At 41.8% G+C, this 21,174-nt stretch overlaps 2 protein-coding genes across 3 annotated transcripts; both read left to right on the top strand.

The window, feature by feature from the left end:
* Positions 1–1,444: 1,444 nt before the first annotated feature.
* On the top strand, positions 1,445–10,221 carry th (tyrosine hydroxylase). The gene is made up of 13 exons (XM_037767896.1): positions 1,445–1,618; positions 2,661–2,864; positions 3,877–4,051; positions 4,171–4,259; positions 4,371–4,438; positions 4,544–4,594; positions 5,307–5,452; positions 5,573–5,708; positions 6,491–6,560; positions 6,650–6,706; positions 7,428–7,523; positions 7,644–7,777; positions 9,442–10,221. Exons 1-13 carry the CDS (start codon positions 1,535–1,537, stop codon positions 9,599–9,601), a joined length of 1,470 nt encoding a protein of 489 aa, XP_037623824.1. The 5' UTR covers positions 1,445–1,534; the 3' UTR covers positions 9,602–10,221.
* Positions 10,222–11,754: 1,533 nt separating this feature from the next.
* Positions 11,755–19,797, top strand: igf2b (insulin-like growth factor 2b). 2 transcript variants are annotated; one of them, XM_037767925.1, is made up of 4 exons: positions 11,755–11,975; positions 13,063–13,213; positions 14,651–14,832; positions 16,260–19,797. In XM_037767925.1, the coding sequence occupies exons 1-4, from the start codon at positions 11,901–11,903 to the stop codon at positions 16,497–16,499; spliced, it is 648 nt and encodes a 215-aa protein (XP_037623853.1). In that variant the 5' UTR covers positions 11,755–11,900; the 3' UTR covers positions 16,500–19,797. The 2 variants fall into 2 exon arrangements, with proteins under 2 accessions (XP_037623853.1, XP_037623852.1); XM_037767924.1 differs by having other exon boundaries at positions 13,063–13,225.
* Positions 19,798–21,174: the final 1,377 nt, after the last annotated feature.

Below are 21,174 nucleotides of genomic sequence, written 5' to 3'. Positions count from 1 at the left end.
ACCACATTTATAAAAAGGTCAAGATAACAAAAAAAAGCTTTATTTCTAAAGATACACCAATTTACTCTGTTTCCATGCAGAAAACAGGCTTAAACAAGGTGGAAAGGTGCTTTCTATCTCATTGTCTGTTTGCTTTATCTTTACCCCAATAAAGGACAGAACCGCCGCTGTCGGTGCCCGAGGCTACATCAGTGCTCTTTAGCATTTTCATCATGTGAGTTCAGGCTGGGGAAGAGTCACACTGGGGTCCATTTGCCTTCTCTGCACCTAATGCAAGGTTGCTGCTGTGGCAGTGTGATCTCAAATGTGGCAGCATGTGTGGCCAGAGATCCACAGATAATCCTTTTATCTGTGTTCGCCTGTGGGCGCCATACATCACTTCACAATCATGTTAACCACCAAAGTCCTCAGCCAAAAGCACCACAAATTCACTTGATGTGGTTGCTGCCGATGTAAGGAACAGAGTGGCCCAAAAACAAGGTGTTCTTCTCACTTTCCTTATTGTGTAGGTGTGTGCATGTGAGAGAGTGTGTTTTCCACAATCAAATCTAATTTATGAAGAGCTGTGGAGATTAGATTGAGCTGATAAAGTGACTTAATTTTCCACAGTTGACTTTTTTTCTGGTCTAACCTTTACGTAAAGCCCTGAGGTCAAAGCTTGGATTAATGTCTGAAGATGACGGGTGTATCCAACTGGTGGGTGTAACCAACTTCACATATTACTGATGTAAATGAGAAAAAAAATATTATTATTAAAAAAAATTATACTAAACAGTATCAAGAACATTTGCAGGTTAATTTAATTTTTGAAAAATAAATAAAAAAATGTTGTAAATTCAACTTAATTACTCTTCGTGTGCGTTCGTGTGTGTGCTTTACAAAATGTTACATATCCTCCTGAGACCCAGTCCATTGACGTGTGTCCTCTGTAGTGGACATTTTGTCCACATGCATATCCTTTTACTCTTTTGACCTACTCTATCAACCCCTGGTGTATTGTAAAGAGGACATCATGGGCTTTCCAGTGATATGGCATGTGTTTTTTTTAATCAAGTTGAATGTATTCTTGGTTTAATATCACTCTACGGCCATAATCTGTTCTTTTTTTCAGTCTTTTCACACTGAAATGGTCCTGTAGTCCACTACAGTGGACATGCTGTAAAATAAAAAATAAAGTTTAAAAAGCCTAAATTGTAAGATTTTCTTTTAACCCTAAATAGGAAGGAAATCACACAAAAAAGGTAATTGGAAGACTTTTTTTACTCGGTTCCCAGGAGGATATGCTGTATATGATGGCTCCTCCAGGTTTAGATGTGTCTGATAGATTCTGCGCATTGACTGATTACAGAGGGATTAGAGCGTGTGTGACGTCAGACACCGCAAACAAATGACCCCATAAATAGAGGGAACCTGACTGGGAAAAAAAGGAAAAGCTCAACCGGAGAGGTCTAGAGAGCACCACCGACTACACCGACTACACTGCCACTTCAGTCGCACTTCGACACGCAAACAAAGACAACACAGAAGACTGAAGATGCCCCTTTCCACCAGCTCCACCTCCTCCACAAAGAGCATCCGCAGAGCAGCATCCGAGCTGGAGAGGTCTGACTCCATCACGGTAAGAAAATCCACAAGTTTAAATCATTTATAAAAAATAATAATAATAATAAAAAAGAAAGACTCAGTTATAATCAGCAATCTGTATTTGTGTTACCAGTGATATGTCTAAATTATACCCAGAGGATCACCAAAAACGCGCGCAAACCTCTTGTATTGCGCGCAGTGCTTCTTGGCGAGGTGTCCATTACGCAGCGTTGATGCCTGACGCGCACTATATTCATATCCTCCTGGGAACCGAGTAAAAAAAGAGTCTTCCAATTACTTTTTTTGTGTGATTTCCTTCCTATTTAGGGTTAAAAGAAAATCTTACAATTTAGGCTTTTTGAACTTTATTTTTTATTTTACAGCATGTCCACTGTAGTGGACCACAGGACTATTTCAGTGTGAAAAGACTAAAACAACTGACAGATTATGTCTGTAGAGTGATATTAAACCAAGAATACATTCAACTTGATTAAAAAAAAACACATGCCAAATCATTGGAAAGCCCATGATATCCTCTTTACAATACACCAGGGGTTGATAGAGTAGGTCAAAAGAGTAAGAGGATATGCATGTGGACAAAATGTCCACTACAGAGGACACATGTCAATGGGCTGGGTCTCAGGAGGTTAAATCATTTATAGAAAAAAAAGAAAAAAGAAAAAAAAGTGAGATTCAGTTATAATCAACAATCTGTACTTGTGTTACCAGTGATATGTCTAAATTATGTCCAGGGGATCACCAAAAAACGCGCGCAGTGCGCTTGGCGAGGTGACCATTACGCAGCGTCGATGCCTGACTCGCACTATATTTATATAGGGAAAATGTATGTAGCAATTAACAGCTCACATCAGCTAAAATGTGTGCTGGCAGCTACTCAGTCTTAGCTGTGTCGTGGGTTTTTACCTTGACTGCATTGCTGTTCTAATGCGCATTTTGGAGATGTAAGGTGCTTCCATCAGATATCCAAAAAATATATCCAAAAGGTAAGGAAGTCCCAGCAGTTTTCCAAAACATATGCAACTGTGCGCAATGCTTTGGTTTCTCTTTTGGGACAGTCTCCAAGGTACCTGGGTCGACGGCAGAGCTTGATCGAGGACGCGCGCAAAGAGAGAGAAGCTGCAGTTGCAGCAGCAGAAGCTGCAGAGGCCACTGAGCAGATAGTGTTTGAGGAGGATAATGGGAAAGCGCTGCTCAACATCTTCTTCACTTTAAGGAGCTCCAAGATACCTGCCCTGTCAAGGACACTCAAGGTTTTCGAGGTATGGCAATACTTGTTAGGTTAAAAAAAAATGTATTTGTGTAGGAGAGCAACATTTTGGCAAAAAGGGGTGTGGAGGGTACAACTCTTTAAGGCACACTTTATAAAGAGTTTATAAGTTGCAATGACTTAATTAATGGATAATAAATGATTTACTAATGCTTTAAAGATCAGTTGTATAGATTGAGATTATTCTATTTTTGGGAGTTGCTATAGGTTGTGAAAAATCAGCTGGTGTTATATCTGTCTATACTTCTGTAAAGAATGTAGTTCTAAATGTGTATGTTCATATATTAATATGCTCATGGGATTCTCACTCTCTGATAATGAAGTCATAAATGTTATCTGTCTGCAGCCCTTTTAATAGCCAAAGGGTTTTATTCTTTTTTTTACAAAGGATGCCTTGTTAGAAAGTGTTAACAAAAAAGCTTTCGGAAGATAAACATGCTTGGAGGCATTTTATCTCCCATTATGCTGTGTGTCATTTAACAGATATACTCTCAATTGAGTCTCATCTCAATTACTAGACAGTGAAATCCTGATTATACATTAGAGATAATGATGACTTCTAAAGCTCAATTTGATTTAACATGGATGGAAATATGGTCTGTTTAGACAGAATACCATAAATAAATAAAACACTATAAACTCTTTTTGGGGCTGGTGACGATATTAGGAAGCATGACCATATTGAAAAACGTTATTTTCAACTCTTAATGTTTATGTTATTTCAGTTCTATACTATATATAATATTTTAACACATATAACAGTATACTGTATGTTAAAACAATCATTTTGCATAAGTGTTTAGCTCGCTATTATACAAAATTGTACATATTTTTTCTTGTCATTCGGCTAAAAACCATGTTAGAGGCATCTCCATGCACATTTTATTTCAGAGTCAAAGTTCCACATTTTATATGGGCGTGCTTGTCTCAAATACTGTGCAGCATAATTCACATCCAGTACTACTGCAGGAATTATCTATTTCAGTGTGTTGTCTGCATTTCAGACATTTGAAGCTAGGATTCAGCATTTGGAGACGCGACCCTGCCGGAAGCTGAAGGAAAGTCTGGAAGGCCTGGAGTACTTTGTTCGCTGTGAGGTGCACCTCTCAGACGTCAGTACTCTCATCAGCTCCATCAAGAGGAACGCAGAGGACGTTAAGACTACCAAAGAAGTCAAATGTAACAGCCTTTTGCTGCTTTTATAAAACAAAATTTCAAACATATTACATTTTTTTGCTGAAATAATAAAAAAACAGCACTGAAGTGAATTTGTTTATCTGCTTCCTTTGCTCTACCAGTTCACTGGTTCCCAAAGAGAATAGCAGATTTGGACAAATGTCATCATCTGGTCACAAAATATGATCCAGACTTGGATCAAGACCATCCCGTAAGTAGCGTGTATGAGGAGAATTGTCATTGTTAGGCTGGTTATGTTGTTGGACCGATATGTCATGACACAGAAAATGTAATCAGTGTTTGATTTATTTGATTTGAACAGGGCTACACAGACCCTGCGTACAGACAGAGGAGGAAAATGATCGGAGACATCGCCTTCAGATACAGACAGTGAGATACAGTCTTTTGTCTGAATGCTGCACAGACATCCTTAAGAAAAAAAAAACACTAATACTTGATTATTTCTGATACACATGTACGTATGTTTTTCCTCAGCGGGCAGACAATTGCCAGAGTGGAATACACAGAAGAGGAGATTGGCACATGGTAAGGGCATGCTTATTTAAAATGCAGATTTGGAAACTTATGCATGAAATCAAAATTTACACTGAATACAAATCGTTGCTTGTTTTTCAAACGAGCAGTTTAAACTTCCTGCTGTTTCAATATCAGAGCATCGTTGTTCCGTTCACCACCCACTGAGTCGGTTTCATCTCGTCTCTGAGACAGTTGGATATGATTTGTATTTCAAGGGTGTTTTTGGTGAATTAGTTACAGCTGGAGGGCTCTATCAAAGCAGTCTAGATGTGCCACCTTGAGCTCGTCCGTGCACTAAATTGATCGGGGAGCTGGGAAAACACAATTTGACACGAACAGTTTACAAGTCAGTGGATTTTCACTTGTAGCATTCATTTTGCTTAGACAGGTTGAGCCAAAAGAAAAGTAATCTCTAGGTAGGAAGGTATTTGGAAAACAATATTCAACAAGTTAAACCAAAATGCTTTACATAAGACTTAAAAAGGCACAATATAAAATAATACAAGAAATAAAGATAAGCTACATTTAAATAAAACCGATTAAACAGGAATAAAAATCACAGTGCAGAGCAAGGTATAAATGGACAGTCCCACATTTAATTTAAAGATATTTAGAGTGGATTTTTATACTGTAGCAACACCCCAAACAGGGTTTTCCATGTTGTTTTTGTTTTGTTTTAAAAAATAAATCTGAATTATTATGTAATTATATCCCTAATTAGGAGGGAAGTCTACTCGACTCTGAGGGACTTGTATATCACCCACGCCTGCAGCGAATACCTCGAGGCCCTCCGCCTGCTGGAAAGGCATTGTGGGTACAGTCCGGACAACATTCCCCAGTTGGAAGACGTGTCATGCTTCCTCAAAGGTAAAGAAGGGATAAGAAATGATGAGCAAATGTTTAGTGAATACACTTTCTATCAAACCAGGGTTTGACTCTCTCTCTGTCTCTTTATCTCCTACCTCCTGAACACACACACACACACAGAGCGTACAGGGTTCCTGCTGCGTCCGGTGGCAGGACTGCTCTCAGCCAGAGATTTCCTGGCCAGTTTGGCATTTCGGGTGTTCCAGTGCACCCAGTACATCCGACACGCCTCCTCCCCTATGCACTCCCCAGAGCCGTGAGTATGACCGTGACACCTCTCGCTCTGCTCATCACATCAGATCCCATCACACATTTCAGCCACTGCCATCAAAGTCTATGTGCTGTCAATGTCTCAATAGCAATAATGTTGAGTGAACCACTGTAAGACTCCCATCCTTCAATCGCCTTTTCCTCCATCTTAATTCAGTTAAATTAAACTATATTGTCATTTTCATCAAAAGCATGTTTGCCAAAGAATGCACACAAACAAAGTGACAGCACAAGGCAGACAAATACAATGAGCTTGTGAGAAAGAAAGCAAAAATACAAAGCACACAGAATGAAACAATCAGCTAGTGATGACAAATGTAGATCAAGTTAGAACTCATCTTTGATTTAGAAAAAGAATGACAGAAAAAAAGTCAATTTCAATCAAAAAATCAAATATGTAAAAGTTAGAAAAGTAAATTAGAATTAAAAATAGAAAGTTATCCGATATAGAAGTAGTTATATTTGTCTTCCAGCTCTCCGTTTTCAGTTTAAATTAGCTCACTTTTTGAGGGGGAAAAAAGAAAATCTAGATATGTATTGTTTTTCAGTGTCTGTTCAGTATGACAGAACATAAACTTCTGTCTTCCCTTGTCTTGTTTTCACAGAATTGTTTTTCACTCTCTAACCGTTGCTTTGTAATGCGACCAGAATGAATTGCTAGTTTGGGATCTCAAAGTCTGTATTTAGTTAAATTTATCTGTTTAGGGTTTTTCCAATTTGGATCAAATACGGTCCCAGTTGAATCTGTCTCCGTCTCTTCCTCTTCAGTGACTGTGTCCATGAGCTGCTGGGCCACGTCCCCATGCTGGCCGACCGCACCTTTGCCCAGTTTTCACAGGTGAGTGAGTGGCAGGAGGGCCGAGCAGACTTATTTTACCACGCTGTGTTATTATGTTTTGGTAACTATTTATTGGTTATTTGCTGCAGAACCTCGGTCTGGCATCACTTGGGGCTTCAGAAGAAGATATTGAGAAACTGTCCACAGTAAGACTCCAACACCAGCAGTACTTAGGGACCGTACTAAAATGACTGAAGTGGAGAGAGGGGCTGAAACTTATGACCATCACCATTAATATTTGCTTCGAAATAGAACGAATAGCCCTGATTTCAAGTGTAATATAATAATATAATCACACTTCAAGAGTGGAAATAGATATTGCCAAAATTATGAAAAACATAATAAGCAGGGCGTTCTGTTTTAACTGCTGCTCTGTATTTTTGTTGGCTTGTGAAAAAGTGGTGCGCCCTTTAGAGAGAAAACGTCTACTACTGTTTCTCAAAACTGAAATTATGGCTCTACCAGCTACTAGATGATTAAATAAAGTGTAAAATAAATCCCTGATATAGCGACGTGATTGTCCTCTCCATGCGGCAAAACACAAAAGGCCTATTCTGGACGAAATATTTTGATTGAACCATTCAGTCTTTTGTTTTTGGTAAATCTCGTAAGAAATGTAATTATATATAAATCTGGGGCAAGAAAAAACTAAAGATCCCCCCACCCCGCTCTCCCAAAACAATGACACTACCCTTCCTTCAAGCCTGAAGAATAAATACATAATCCTCCCCTTCTCTGACCCAGCCTCCCTCCATGATCATTTTTGTACAATCCCTTATCTAAAATGTGAATTATAAATAATGAATTGATTGTCCACCCCAGCATCCTTCTTTTTCTCAGTCACTCTCTTGATGTTTTTCCCATCAGCTCTACTGGTTCACTGTCGAGTACGGTTTGTGTAAACAGAACGGTGAGGTGAGGGCTTACGGAGCCGGACTGCTCTCCTCTTATGGAGAGCTTGTGGTGAGTTTCTCTGCTCTCTGCTTAAAAATGGAATCTTTCCCTGAATGAAAAAAAAGCATCAATTACAGCCAACTGAGCTGTCAGCTAATTCTCCATCTTTGTTTTTTAACTTTAACCCAGCACTCGTTGTCTGATGAGCCAGAGACGAGGCAGTTTGAACCAGAGGCTGCAGCAGTGCAGCCCTATCAAGACCAGACGTACCAACCCGTCTACTTTGTTTCTGAGAGTTTTTCAGATGCCAAGGAGAAATTCAGGTACTGAACCACACATGCTTTCTTGTTTGGACCCAAATGCAATTACACAAGAACATGCAGAGAAAGGAAGAAAAAAACAAAACGATCAGAGGAGGTTATGTAAGGACAAGGTCAGAGAACAGCCAGCCAACCCCTGAGGCCATAAACTGTTGTAGGTCAGCCATAGCAGCCAGAAGACAGCTGTTACTAATGTAGTCTTTCTTACCAAGGCAAAACGCTGGAGTTTTAGTTGGCAAACAGATCAAATGTTGCCCTGCAAAACAAGTAGCTTTGGTGAGTGTTTTGACAGCATTTGGTCTCTAGTAGAATACAGCACATGACATCCCTGCCACACTGGATGAAAAAATATCAGCATGGGAATGTTTGTCAAAGCATAGTAAATATGAAACAGAGCACATTATGATGCTGATCCAAGCAGGATATTCCAGTCTTCATTAAGTGTGTATGGATAAACAACAGGACACACAGATTAGACTGTTGTCAGGCCATTAAATAGGGAATATTGGTTGATATAAGTACCATATATGTGGGGCAATATGAGCCTACTACACCCACTAGTAGGTTTTTATCTTCTATTCACATGGTAGATCACAGAAAGAAGGTATAACAGAACACAACAGCGACCTCTTGTGACCGTAGTAGTTATGACTGGAGCAGAAGTCACGGAAGTCATGCGCTTTATTATAAACCAGTGGTTCCCAACCCGAGGTCCGGGTCCCCCTTAGGGGGGGCGCCAAAGATCACAGGAGGTGTGCCATGATTTGTCTACTCTGAGGTTGTCAAAATTAGATTTGCACATGTATAACTAAAATCACAATAACACACTTACTGGATAATTTATTCAAAAGTCTGTATATAAAACTATTTAAAAAGATATATTTGTTGGTACTTAGTAGACCACATTCTGGTTAAATCCGGTATTTGTGCACAGTTGCAAACAATTTAAGATTAAAGAAAGTTAATTTCATTAAAGAAAAAGACTAACTCATTTAATACACTGAATCACCTTATTCAAATTGAGTATTTTGTTCGAGGATTTGTATTTTTTTTAAGGGTGATGATGTCAGAAAATATAGGGGGTGCGGGGCTCAGATTTTCGCAGATACAAGTAGCGGGGGCTTCAAGCAAAATAGACTGGGAACCACTGGTATAAGCAGTGTGAAACTCCATATGGGTGGCAATCAGGGGTGAAGGGTTTTCACCTGGGAGGCTGGGTTTTGCATCCTATGTGAAACCAACAACATGTAGCTGTGTTTGTGTTCACAAGCGTTAAGTTTCACTTTCACTTTTGAAATGTAGTTATTTTAAGCCAAAACACAATGTTTTCCGCGGAACTTAAACAAGTGTTTTAAACCTAAAGAAGCCTTTTTGTTTGTGTTCAAAACATACTTTTACAGGCGTAATAGGCCCCTATTGATCCACATCTATGGTGCTTATAGCGACCGATAACACCTATTTAATGACCTGATAACAGTCGAATCAGTTGACAACTTGGGGAACTTTTTCTAGGCAATTAAAGAGAAGTTTCCACTGGTCAGGTGAAACATTTGGGTTTAAAATTCTCAGACTGGGCAGCTATAACGCATACATTCATGAAGAGCTCAAAGACGACCTCACGTCTGACTTCTTTAGGTCTTACTTTTTTATTTAATATCTTCGACAAGGGAGTACGTGGCCGGTATCAAGCGTCCCTTCTCAGTGAAGTTCGATCCGTACACCAGCAGCGTCGAGGTGCTGGACAACCCGCTGAAGATCCAAGGAGGCCTTGAGGGCGTGAAGGACGAGCTGAAGATGCTGACAGACGCCCTCAGTGTTTTGTCATGATGACGCCCCCCAGTCTGCGACCAACCACCCCGCCGCTGTCTGCTTCCTCTCCGCTGCGCTCTGAGACGTCCGACGTGTGATCAAGGCCAATGTGTTCATCTTTCTGTGCTGTACCTCCAGTATGATGCTGTTTCTGATGAGTTGTGTCGTTTGCTGTCGCTGGCCGGTTGGCCGACAAGGTTGCAACCTTTAAAACCTCAATACGCAGCGCAGGCAGAGTTTCCAAAGATGTTTATTTAACGCCTCGCTGGGTGAAATGATTGGGTTTTACCGACTGCCATTCATGCTTTTAAAGCAAAACGTGATAATGAATGTATTAAAAGAAAACTAAATGGGTATGGTGTAATTATTTTAAAATCAAAGAAAAATAATGGCAAAATAAAGTGTATATTTAAATCATATTTATTTTATTTAGAAAGAAATATCTCTGCTGTGTTCAAGGCTTTATTTTCTGAATATGTGAATTCAGTATTTGAGTATTAGCCTACCTCTATATTACTTGATTTATCTGGTTTTATGCTGTTCTTGTCTTGCAGTGTATACGCATAATAAAAGAAAAAAGAAAACTCACTTTCCCTGTAATGTACTGTTGATCACTGCTTGAGTAAATAAGAATCTATCAAACAATAAAGAATTGCAAATTAACATTTTGTCATGTTTACATATTTCAAAAAGGTTGTAGCATATATATATATATATATATATAACAAATTAGACCAACATTTAATGATGCTTGGCTGCATAACAAGCATTTGTCTGCCACAAGAGGGGGCAGTCCAGCAGGGTGTACCTGCCTGATCTTAAAATCACAGCAGATTCTTATTGAGCCCATTAAATAAAGGAATAAATCTTCTTAATGATCTCCTCCTGCCTCCAACCACAATGGGCTATTTTGCAATGTAATTGCATGTTAAAAACAAACTAATAAACATTTATTTGAATGACAACATAAACTTCTGGGAAAGTGGATGAAAATAGCTCTAGAAATACAGATATTTATATCAAATATAGTATTTATTAGCATTAAAAATGTGTTGCATTACCACCAGCTAAATGAATATAGACTCCTAAAATTAATGGACCAAATAGATCCAATTTATTTGTGGTATTTGGGACAATAGAGAAGTGATGATTATTGCTGAGACAATGAAACGTTACAAACCTTGTCCAGGCAGAGCTCCTGGTGGTCAGGTGAGAGGTTGTGAGGTCACTGGGCAGCTGTCCATCCATCCATCCATCCAGTGTCACACTGACGCCCTCCAACCTGCTGGAGACAAACAAGCAGAGGTTCACTCTCCGGACCACTAGGTGTCAGTCTGAGGCTGAAGACATGTCCGGGTCCTCACCTTCTGCAGGAGTCACACTTATATAAGGGAACCCTCATATACAGTTGTATAAAGACACACAAAAAAAGCTTACTCATAATGTAAAATCACAGTTTTGGAGCTTGATGCAGCCACTTTTAATTGTTAAGGAGCTGCTTGTGCAACATCTGGATGAGGTTTTCCTGCTGGATTTTTATAAAAGCTCACACCGTGTGAGTGATGCATTGCTTAGCTTTTGTTTTATTAATATTATTTGTCATATGATGCAGCATTTACAGTTGACACATCTGCATCAGTCAGTCACTGCTGCTGCATCCTCCTCCTCCTCCTGCCTTCAGGGTTATAGGATAACTTTACTAATCAACCTTCCACTCAAGACACATTTGACCCCGGTGACCTAGGCTCCATCTCCACCTGAGTCAGAGCAAAAAGCCGCAGACCACGCTGCTTACCACTCTGAATGTTAATCTTAATTACAGCAGGGCGGAGACATTGACATTTTTCTTGGAGTCTGAGGAATTACGTCTATTCTTGTTCAGTCTGCGTCCTGTGTGTAAACATTGTGATTGTAGGTTACAGTGCGTAAACGTGGAAAATGCCTATGGAATTGTTCCATATTTTTGTGACTCTCACTCTCTTCCCCTCTCTCTCTCACTTCTCTCTTTTTTTGCTTTTTCTCCCTTTAAGCACTTTTCCATAAAACGTCTCTGGACCGCTTTTTTTTTTTTTTTTTTTTTCTTTCTGTACCAGTGAAGTGAAGAGGAGGAGCAAGGGGGTGGGGTTGTGGGTGTAAGGGGCGTGTTTTGGTATATAATACTTCTCCCTGAGAACTTTTGCCTGTCGCCTGGTCTTTGGGACAGCCTCTCACACATCATCTCTATAAGCCGCAGCACCAACTGGGAAACTAAACTCACCTGCAATCTCTACAAAACCAAATAACCCCACGACGTTTTTTGAGACTACTGCCCACTGACATGGAGACCCAGCAAAGACACGGACACCACTCACTTTGCCACACCTGCCGGAGAACGGATAGCAGCAGAATGAAGGTAACCAGAGGAGAACAAATAGTTTCATACTCTCCAGTTGCGACGCGCGTATTGAGAGACACATCTGCACAGGGTTATAATATAACCAGATGTTCTTGGCTTTTATAAAGAAAACCGCTTCGGGCTGAGCAGATGCATTGATCGCATCTCCTTTTTTTTGCAATATGAGCAACCGGACATTTCTGAATTTGCATGCAACAGAGAAAAGTTCCAAGATGCGCAAATGGCAATGGAGTGCGCCTTTAAAGCTTTTTACGCGTTTTGCGCGCAACAGGTTGCCTGACTAGGATAGGAAGAAGTTGAAGAGGTTATTCTATTCTTCTTCTCGGTGTGGATGGTTTGGTGCGCCGTTTCACTGGACTCACTGGAGCAAACAGCTGGTGTTTCTGTCGGCAGATAGGGGGCGGTAGGTCTGAGGGTCAGTGAGCTCACCGCAGGGTGAGCAAGGGGAAAATATATGCTGAGTCTGGCTTTTCAGATAGTTAACTATCGAGCAGCCGGTCTTGCTACTTTTTTTTCTGGGGGGAGTTGTGTAAGCGTCTACTTTTTTTTCCTCCAGAATAAGCACTTCTTCTCTCAGGTGCAAACACAGTGACAGCAGGCTGATAACAGTTGTTGGTTGGGGGGTGGAGGGGCATCTTTGGTCGCACGCAATGGACTAGTAGGTCAATACATAGAGAGAGAGAGAGAGAGAGAGAGAGAGAAAGCATTTAACACTGGAACATCTTGTGCCAACATAAAGAGTGGATCCTCTTATATATCACACTGCAACATCTGGCTGTCATCTAAAGAGTTTTCAGAATCAGAACCCGAATCAGAATCATAATGGTGTTTATTGCCAGGTGTAAAATAGGTATACACTAGCATTTGATTTTGGTTTTGTTGGTGCAAGTTTAAGTTTGGTGCAACAGTATAATAACAAAAACAATAGATCAAAAACGTTAGAATAAAATAAGAATAAAAAAAATGAAATTCTACCAATATACAATATATAAAACAAGCTATAAACAAATATAAACATGTTTTTTCTTTAATGTCTTCACATCTGTAATGTGTGTAATGTTATTTTTTTGCTGTCTGTCTGCAGGTCAAGAAGATGTCTTCGTCCAGTCGTGCGCTGCTCTTCGCTCTGGCCCTGACGTTCTACGTGGTGGAGATCGCCTCTGCAGAGACGCTGTGTGGGGGAGAGCTGGTGGATGCGCTGCAGTTCGTCTGTGAAGACAGAGGCTTCTATTTCAGTAGGTTACTGCGTAAGTTTACGCACAAAAAACGCTCTTTTTTATGTTCCCCCTAGCTCTGTTGTTCATTTTGCGCACATCTGTTTGGATAGCTGAGCCTATCGCTCTGTCTGTGTGGTATGTTTGGTGTTTTTTCTTTCTCATGCGCTCAACACACACACTGACTTGAGAGAGAGAGAGAGAGAGAGAGAGAGAGAGAGAGAGAGGTTATGGCCAGCTGTGTGTCTCGTGAAGACCTCGTCCTGCTGCTGCTGAGTGTGCTCATTCTGTGCCTTCCAGCAGCCCATCTTACCTCTCATTGCATATGAAAAGGCCGGCTGAGCTGTGAAGGCACACACACGACACAGAGAGACACAATGGGCCGCTTGTTTACCAGTAAAGTAATAGCACCCCAAGAGGCATACCAGTCACCTCAGCACCAGTGTTCCCAGGCCGGGGCGACCACACTGATGATGATTCAGAAGGAAGGAAAGAAAGGGGGATGGGGGGCTGTTTTTTGATGTCAGGTTAAGAGGATGGATCATTAACAATCAATTCTGATTCCCATTGTAGTGATGATGGGGATGGCTGTTAAAGCATTATGCATTGTAGTGGTTTGCTAATCCTCAAAATGGATTTAAGCTTCTGTTTGTGACATACACTGTGCAACAGAGAAAACACCTTTTTTCATTAAAGATATTCTCTGCTTTTGTGCCACAGAAGCTTCTCCCCAATCAGAAAAAAGATCATTATCCAATTTAGGCCAACATAGATGTGCTCCCTCCTCCTCTTCTACTTCTCCTCCCCCTGGATCACCCTCTCTTTCTCTCTCTTCATGTTCCTCTTCCTGCAATCAAACCTTCTCCTGAGATTTGGGCGCAGGACTTCAAACGAGGCCTTTTTATTGGTCGTGGATAGTGTTCCCCTGTGCAACATGCTAACCCCTCCACCCCCTCACCTTATTCTTCTACACCTTTTCTCTCCTGTGTCTTCACTCTCTCCCTCTTTTGTTTTGCATTCTTTCCCTCTGTTTCTCACCCCCACCCCTCTCTCTCTCTTTTCTCCTGTTTTCTCTACCTCTCTGCCCCTCCTCTCCCTCCTCATCCTCTTTATCTATGCTGACTCAACAAAGGACAAGGTCACAGAAGAGTTTCCATTCTATGTATTTGCTCACCCAAAGGTCTGTCTGAGAGCTCAGCTGTCTGTCTCCCCTCTCCCCCGGGTGTTTACTTGTGTATTCACTCATTAAAGGACTTCTAGATAGCCCTAATCAGATTATCCTCTACAAACAAAAAGATTTGTTGCAGTTGGTCATAGATTTCCTTTTATCCTCTTTGCTCCATGGACTGCTATGATTATCCAAGTAATCCTGCCAAAACAACCCTAAGTCCATTACTGATGTCAGTGTTCTCAGGCCTCACCCTGCTCATCTTCATCCCTTGTTGTGTCCCTCCTCAGGTAGGCCAACCAGCAGGGGTAGCAACCGGCGCAACCAGAACCGTGGGATCGTAGAGGAGTGTTGTTTCCGTAGCTGTGACCTCAACCTGCTGGAGCAGTACTGTGCCAAACCTGCCAAGTCCGAAAGGGACGTGTCGGCCACCTCTCTGCAGGTCATACCCGTGATGCCCGCACTAAAACAGGTACGTCTCAGCGACAACAACAACACGCCAGTATGGGAAACAGTCCCAGTTCTCTATCTGTCCTCCCATCTCCTGCGCCGCCATTCACCTCCGAGCCTCACCCCTATGTCCCTGACGCCGAGTATAGACCGATACCCACGCAAAGACAGGTTTATCTTGTTAAAATGGTCATTGGTAAGCAGTTGGCGTCCATGCAAAGTGCTGAGCATCGTGGAAAACATCAAGACAGTCACAGCACATTGTATTCCAAAAAAAGGCAGAGTCATACTCACAGACTCAGTGTGTGTGTGTGTGTGTGTGTGAGACAGTCGGTGAAATGTTAGAGACTTCTGGTCCGTAACAAAACAGTGTGTTCCGAGTGTGTGATTATTAGTCACGGAACAGCAAGCTCCCTGAAATCTGGCGTGCATTTTGATCTGTGCGGTCAAAAAAACATCTGACCTGGCCAGCAGAGCTTCTCTGCAATATGTCACAAACATGCCGAGAATCATCAAAGCGTTTCAGGTCTTTTCACTGCGCTCACAAGACTGAGCTGTGGCTGCTGTCCAGGCCTCTTCAAATCCCTCCAACCTTCCTTTCAGACGAGGCTGGAAAGATGTTTTATAATTCTTCTGCTTTGAGTATCAGTGGCATGCAATTGCGAGTGATGTAAACAACAAATTTGAATAAATACTGCAAATGTCCAGAGGGAAGTAATAGTACCCTCTGTGTGAAATGCAAAAGAGTAAAAGGTTGTAAGGGAATTAGTTGGGACATGTCCCTAGTTTGTGTGGGCAGGGAGAGTTGATGGGTACAGCCTGCTCTGAGGGCCAGCTGTTCTTAGGCTATTGAGCAGGCCTGGAGTGAATGAAGGGGGATAAACACTCCTCAAGTGGCAGGACCAAAACAAGCCATTCAGATGGAGCACTGGCTACTCACGCATAAATTCTAGCTCCGCTGCCACCACTCCCACTTCGTCTCAATCTGTGGTGCTCAGCACAACACCTAGTGCTGCTTAAATCTGTGTGAGAATGGAGGTTTTTGAAATGACAATGCGTTTATGCAGCGTTTCATTCGGTCCCCGGGGGTTAGCCAGTTCAGCGGGTCGTTGGGTGAAACGACGACGTGCTCCTCATATGTATATGAGGCGAGTGGCCGCCCTTCCCTTTGACAGTATGTTAAAGAGGCTGAGCTTAGCGCTTGTTGACAGCTTCTCTCAGTCGAGGGAACCAAAACAAGGGCAAGTTGGAGGCGAGGCGAGTATGTTATGACGCTCGGCGCTATAAGAATGACATTTGATTTCCATTCGACCGGCCCAACAATGACTGAGTGTTTTTTGCAAAATAAACAAGGCTTTCCTCCATTGTAATACGCACTTGCTATCGCAACTAATGAACTGACTCCCTCTTTTCCCTTTTTCCCCTATTTTCGCCTGCACGCCACAATAGGAAGTCCCGAGGAAGCAGCATGTGACCGTGAAGTATTCCAAATACGAGGCGTGGCAGAGGAAGGCGGCCCAGCGGCTCCGGAGGGGTGTCCCCGCCATCCTGCGGGCCAAAAAGTTTCGGAGGCAGGCGGAGAAGATCAGAGCCCAGGAGCAAGCGGTCTTCCACAGGCCCCTGATCAGCCTGCCCAGCAAACAGCCTCCCGTCTTGCTCGCCACGGACAACTATGTCAACCACAAATGAGCCCGCTGCCAGCCCTTTGCACAGACAAGAGTTTGGAGGGAGAAAAAAAGACTAGGGGATTATAGCTTTGTCTCTGACGTCATTTCTGTGGCAGTCCTCTTTGACCTCCCCTGCCCTGTCCGAGCCCACCCATCCCTCCCCCTGCTCTCATCCACTACTTCTTGACCCCATGGCCCTTTTCTAATGCCCCCCCTCCTCCTCAACCCAAACCACCCACCCTCCTCCGGCACACAAACATGCCTTCACATTCTTCCTGTCTGAACTCTTTCGCTCCCTCTCTCTTTCAGTCACCGACACAAAAGGCACAAACACAAACGATGAACAAAAAGTTAACAATTCGGCTGAATGCAATTCAGGTGGATCCTTAAGCAAGAGAGAAAAGGGAAGGGAGAAAAGAAGATGAAAGAGATCGGTGGTTTGCAAGTGTCAAGAGGACACCCAGCGGAATGTTTTTTTGTCCTCGTGGAAGACAACTGAAAGTGAAGAGCAGCTTGCATGAGAGAATCCATTCCACATCATTTTTCCTGAGGCAAAAAAGAAAATCTCTGTTAGTTCTTTTTCTTATTAGTTTGCACCTCTACCTATAAAGGGACTTCCACACTGTAAGGAATTATTTTGTAAAATTAGATTCCTGTTCCAGCACCTTTTGATCACAAACAAAAAGCAGAAAAGAGTCTGCAAAATTGCACATTGCCACGGATTACGTCAAAGTAAAGAAAAAAATGGCACTATTTTTTTATGAACAATGAACGTGTAGCTTAAAAAAATGTCATGGTGCTAGCTTTGGGAATGGACTCAAAGAAGAGGTTGAAAAGCACGTTTTTTTTTTTTCTTTGAATGAATATTAAAACTTTCCGTTTTAAGGAAAGTGTGACTTTTGAAAAAAAGGAAGATAAAGGATATGGGGGAGCTCCTGGCAGTGGCAATGTCAAGGGGGAAGTGTCACTGAGAGAAGATACAGGCTGTGGCTCACGGCGAGCGCTAGCAGCGGCTGCTCATCAATAGCTTGCCAGCGTAAGCGGCAAGGGGGGACCCGAGACCCAGTCCCTGTTCCTCCTGTCCCGGCCAGACACAGGGAGCAGTGCGAGGACACATATGGGACACAGTGGACCGCCTGGATTGAGACAGTACTACAGTTCTGGGACAGTACTTCCTGTTTGCCATGGCTTTGCAGACTGCTCTGACAGGAAGTAACATGGCATGGACAAAGAGCAAGTGGGATAACGATGATTATATTTTATTTTTTTTCTGTTTTCTTTTCATATCAAATGTTTCAATGAAAAAAAAAAAGGAAAACCCCGTCAGTTTCTGGTACCGTGACATTCCTGTTTTTCCAAGTTAGGCTTTTATTTTTGTTTCCATGGTTATTGTTATGATGTTATTTTACAGTTCTAAAGAAAGGCACAAAATTTAAATTCAAAGGGAAAAAAACAGCAATAATGTCAACTAACATTTTATTTTATTGTATATCAGTAGTATTCACATGCTTTTGCCTGAAAACAAATACTTGAATATATATATATACATCTATATATATATATAAATATAGATATATAATTAGTTTCCAGGGACGTTGTGTTATTTTCCTTTAGTCTGAGCTGTATCTTGCGTAATGAGCCGCCAAGCTTTTTTGTTTGTTTGTTGAAATACAAATAAGGGCACTGTATAAAGGCATTATTTATTTTGTTATAAAATATATTTGAAAAAATTGGTCCAAATAATATACGTAGCACTGATGCTCAACTGATGGATTTATTTTGTATGATCTCTGTTTTCCAATTGGAGTTGTAAGGCTTTTTTTGTAGATGCTTTGTACCAAAAATAATGTCTTTTTTTTTTTTTTTTTTTCGTTTGCCATAGTTACTTTAAATTAATATTTTAACAACAGCATAGCCTGGATTGCTTAGGCATGTTATGTCACACAGAAATAGGCACATACTCTGAATACGTTGGTCTGCATGGATTTCCAGAAGCCTGTCAGGGTTTATCTGTGAAACAAGGAAAGCATCAATGAGTGACTTTATTACCGGAAAAAAATAACTGTTCAACATTGATTGTACTCAAACCCACTATGTTTTGAAGCCACTTTAGTATTGATGGCAGGGGAATGATCAGTCCTTCATTAAATCATGTCTTTGTAATTGTGCACGGTGTCCTATGATCTTATGAGGAGCATCTTGCCTAATGTGCCAGTGCCACTGACGTTGTCGCGTGTCGGTTCATGATGAGGTCATAAATGTGCGGTCAGTTGCAGATTTTAGGGTTTAGCTTACATGTGACTTACAGGAGTCGCTGTGTTGATGCCTTAAGTGGAGGTAATGATGTTGCTAGTAACCATCAAAGGTCACCTAAAGGTCATTGTCTATTAAGGAGAGAGCATATCAACGCTCAACACCTCACTGTCTGTCTATGTGTCCTTTCTTCTCTGTTTGTAAAAGACAATGCCCCTGATATCATGTGCATCAACAATATCTGTATTTGCATGGCAAGGAGGGGGGGGAGCGGGGTTGTTATCCGCCATTCACTCCCTTAACAATCTTCCAATCATCCATCCATTATGCATTTGATGAAGGGCTATCACGCTGAACCATTTCTGAAGCACTCAGGAAGAAAAACAATCTATGCTCTCCGAGGGAGAAGTGCAGTGAGTGTCAGTGATCATCTAGTTGTGGGAGGGCAGCTGAGGTTGTTACTCGTACCTGGCCACAATGATACAGCTCTCTGTGACAAACCACTGAAGCCCATGTCAGAAACAAGGTCATTCTATGCCACATTATAGTTTCCTCCTCTATTGTGTCATGCATCGCCCAGGAAACGGAGACTTAATGGATACTCGCCCCGCTGTGGCGAAGAGTCAAGCCAATACTTTATATCTCCTTTCAGCCAGAGAGATCTCAATTATCAAGGCTGCGTCCTGTCTCTAATTATATTCTACTTCAGTTGTGCAACAAAGCAGGCAGTGCAATTATTATTATTATTATATTATTATTATTGATAATATGATTATTTTCTATTTTTATTCTATATTTTCCTGCTAGGACTGCATTCATTCACTATTGTAATGTTCAAACAGGCTACTCTAGTGTTCTTATGGATGGCGTGAAAGACAACCACTTCTTTTCGCTGAATATGAAGAGATACCTTTTGCCGAGCAATGGCAACTTTTTTCTGTGTCAGTAGCTCACTCAGCCTGTGTGTATTTTATTGATTTAACCTCTGCACGCTAGAACGTCCGAAATGCACAATTCATGTACTTTCATTTTTAATATCAATAAAAAAAAACATTTTATCAAACATACAATGTCTAAAAGATTTACTTGCTTTGTTCAGTGGGCGTGTGTTTACACTTTTTCGGTGTGTTGGCCTTCGAGAGCCATTTTTGAGAATCTTTTTATATCAATTAAACCTCATGTACCCTGTAAATGATTTATTGCATTTTAAGGCGTTGCAGAGAATCTCCAAGCTGCTTTTAGCACCCTCTCTTCTCTCTCTCCATTTCTGCCCACGTCTGTCTCCTGCTCTGTGATAGGGCCAAAGTGTGCCAAAGTGGAAATCAGCACTCGCACAGAGTAGCAAGGCTGGCCACAACTCCTCCGTCCTTCCTCTGCTGCATGCCACACTAAACCTGACCTGTTCTCACTGCCTCTATGACACACCCATCTGTGCATCCATCCCTCCATCCTCCAGCGGCTTGCTAACTACTGGAGCAAGCTCCACTTCAGCGGCTAAGTTTAGTAACCAACATGTCTCAAATTATCACATGCATATTCTGAAAATGGCACGACCTTTCATTGTTGACATGCATGCACATACCCACCCATGGGATGTCTGTTACCGGGCAGATTTACAGTACAGCATCTTTGTTCCCAGAATGGAACACTTTCGGGGTAATGTCGGAGCAGCAGCTACAGTAGCTCTCTGTTCTGTTTTAGGTTGGCATCAAAGAGTTTGAACTTTACAACGAGGACAGGCAGAAATTATCTTTTTCTTTGGCGTTAGTGCAACGTTCTGCCGTACAGTGATGAGATGCACATGTGTTGCTTCTGGGAACGTGGAGAAGCTGGTCGGCTATCACAGTACAAGGAGCTTGCGTTCTGCGTTTTATGGACATAAATCGCTCAATTAAATCACCTTTGCCTGTCTCATGAAACCTTATTGCCCTACTAAGAAGTCCGTCCTCCTGCAAAAAGAGGGAAAAACAACCGGGCTGGAAGTGCACACTGTCAAAAATAGTTCATTTCTGAAGGATGTCTAGAGGCTGCACAAGTTCACACACTATCATGCACATGCTGAACTTGCATGCAAGCACATTTTCAGCAAGTGGATTCTGCATCATTAGTCCATTTTCCTTTATTGATAAATGCATTATTAGCGCAGTGTTCTTAAAGTGTCATTCACAATAAAACACTTTACTCTCACTGACTTTTTTTAACCTACTGGCAGGTGTGTGTGTTCTCCAGCAGCCACTCTGGGGCCGAGCCCATTCCCTGCAGGTGTTTTCACATAGTATGACTCTCTAGAGCTCGGTAATGAGATCAGGGACTCTCTGGTCCTCAGGGCTCGTCACGTCACCTCTGTGCCCGACAGGGCAGCAGCGTCTGGCACAACATAAGTCATCCAAAACAAGCCAAACCGGGCCACAGTGTGCCAAGACTTATACTTGTTTTCCCGATTG

Source organism: Sebastes umbrosus, chromosome 4 (genome assembly GCF_015220745.1).
Source record: "Sebastes umbrosus isolate fSebUmb1 chromosome 4, fSebUmb1.pri, whole genome shotgun sequence".
In the NCBI taxonomy this organism is placed as follows: Eukaryota; Metazoa; Chordata; class Actinopteri; order Perciformes; family Sebastidae; genus Sebastes; species Sebastes umbrosus.
This window is presented reverse-complemented; position numbering and strand designations above follow the sequence as displayed.

Bases quoted from the DNA above. Each gene is read 5' to 3' on its own strand.
- th (XM_037767896.1), top strand. From the start codon at position 1,535: ATGCCCCTTTCCACCAGCTCCACCTCCTCCACAAAGAGCATCCGCAGA. The intron at 4,260-4,370 runs GTAAGTAGCGTG...TGATTTGAACAG, and splicing joins ACTTGGATCAAGACCATCCC to GGCTACACAGACCCTGCGTA. The intron at 7,524-7,643 runs GTGAGTTTCTCT...ACTTTAACCCAG, and splicing joins CCTCTTATGGAGAGCTTGTG to CACTCGTTGTCTGATGAGCC.
- igf2b (XM_037767924.1), top strand. From the start codon at position 11,901: ATGGAGACCCAGCAAAGACACGGACACCACTCACTTTGCCACACCTGC. The intron at 13,226-14,650 runs GTAAGTTTACGC...GTCCCTCCTCAG, and splicing joins CTATTTCAGTAGGTTACTGC to GTAGGCCAACCAGCAGGGGT. The intron at 14,833-16,259 runs GTACGTCTCAGC...ACGCCACAATAG, and splicing joins TGATGCCCGCACTAAAACAG to GAAGTCCCGAGGAAGCAGCA.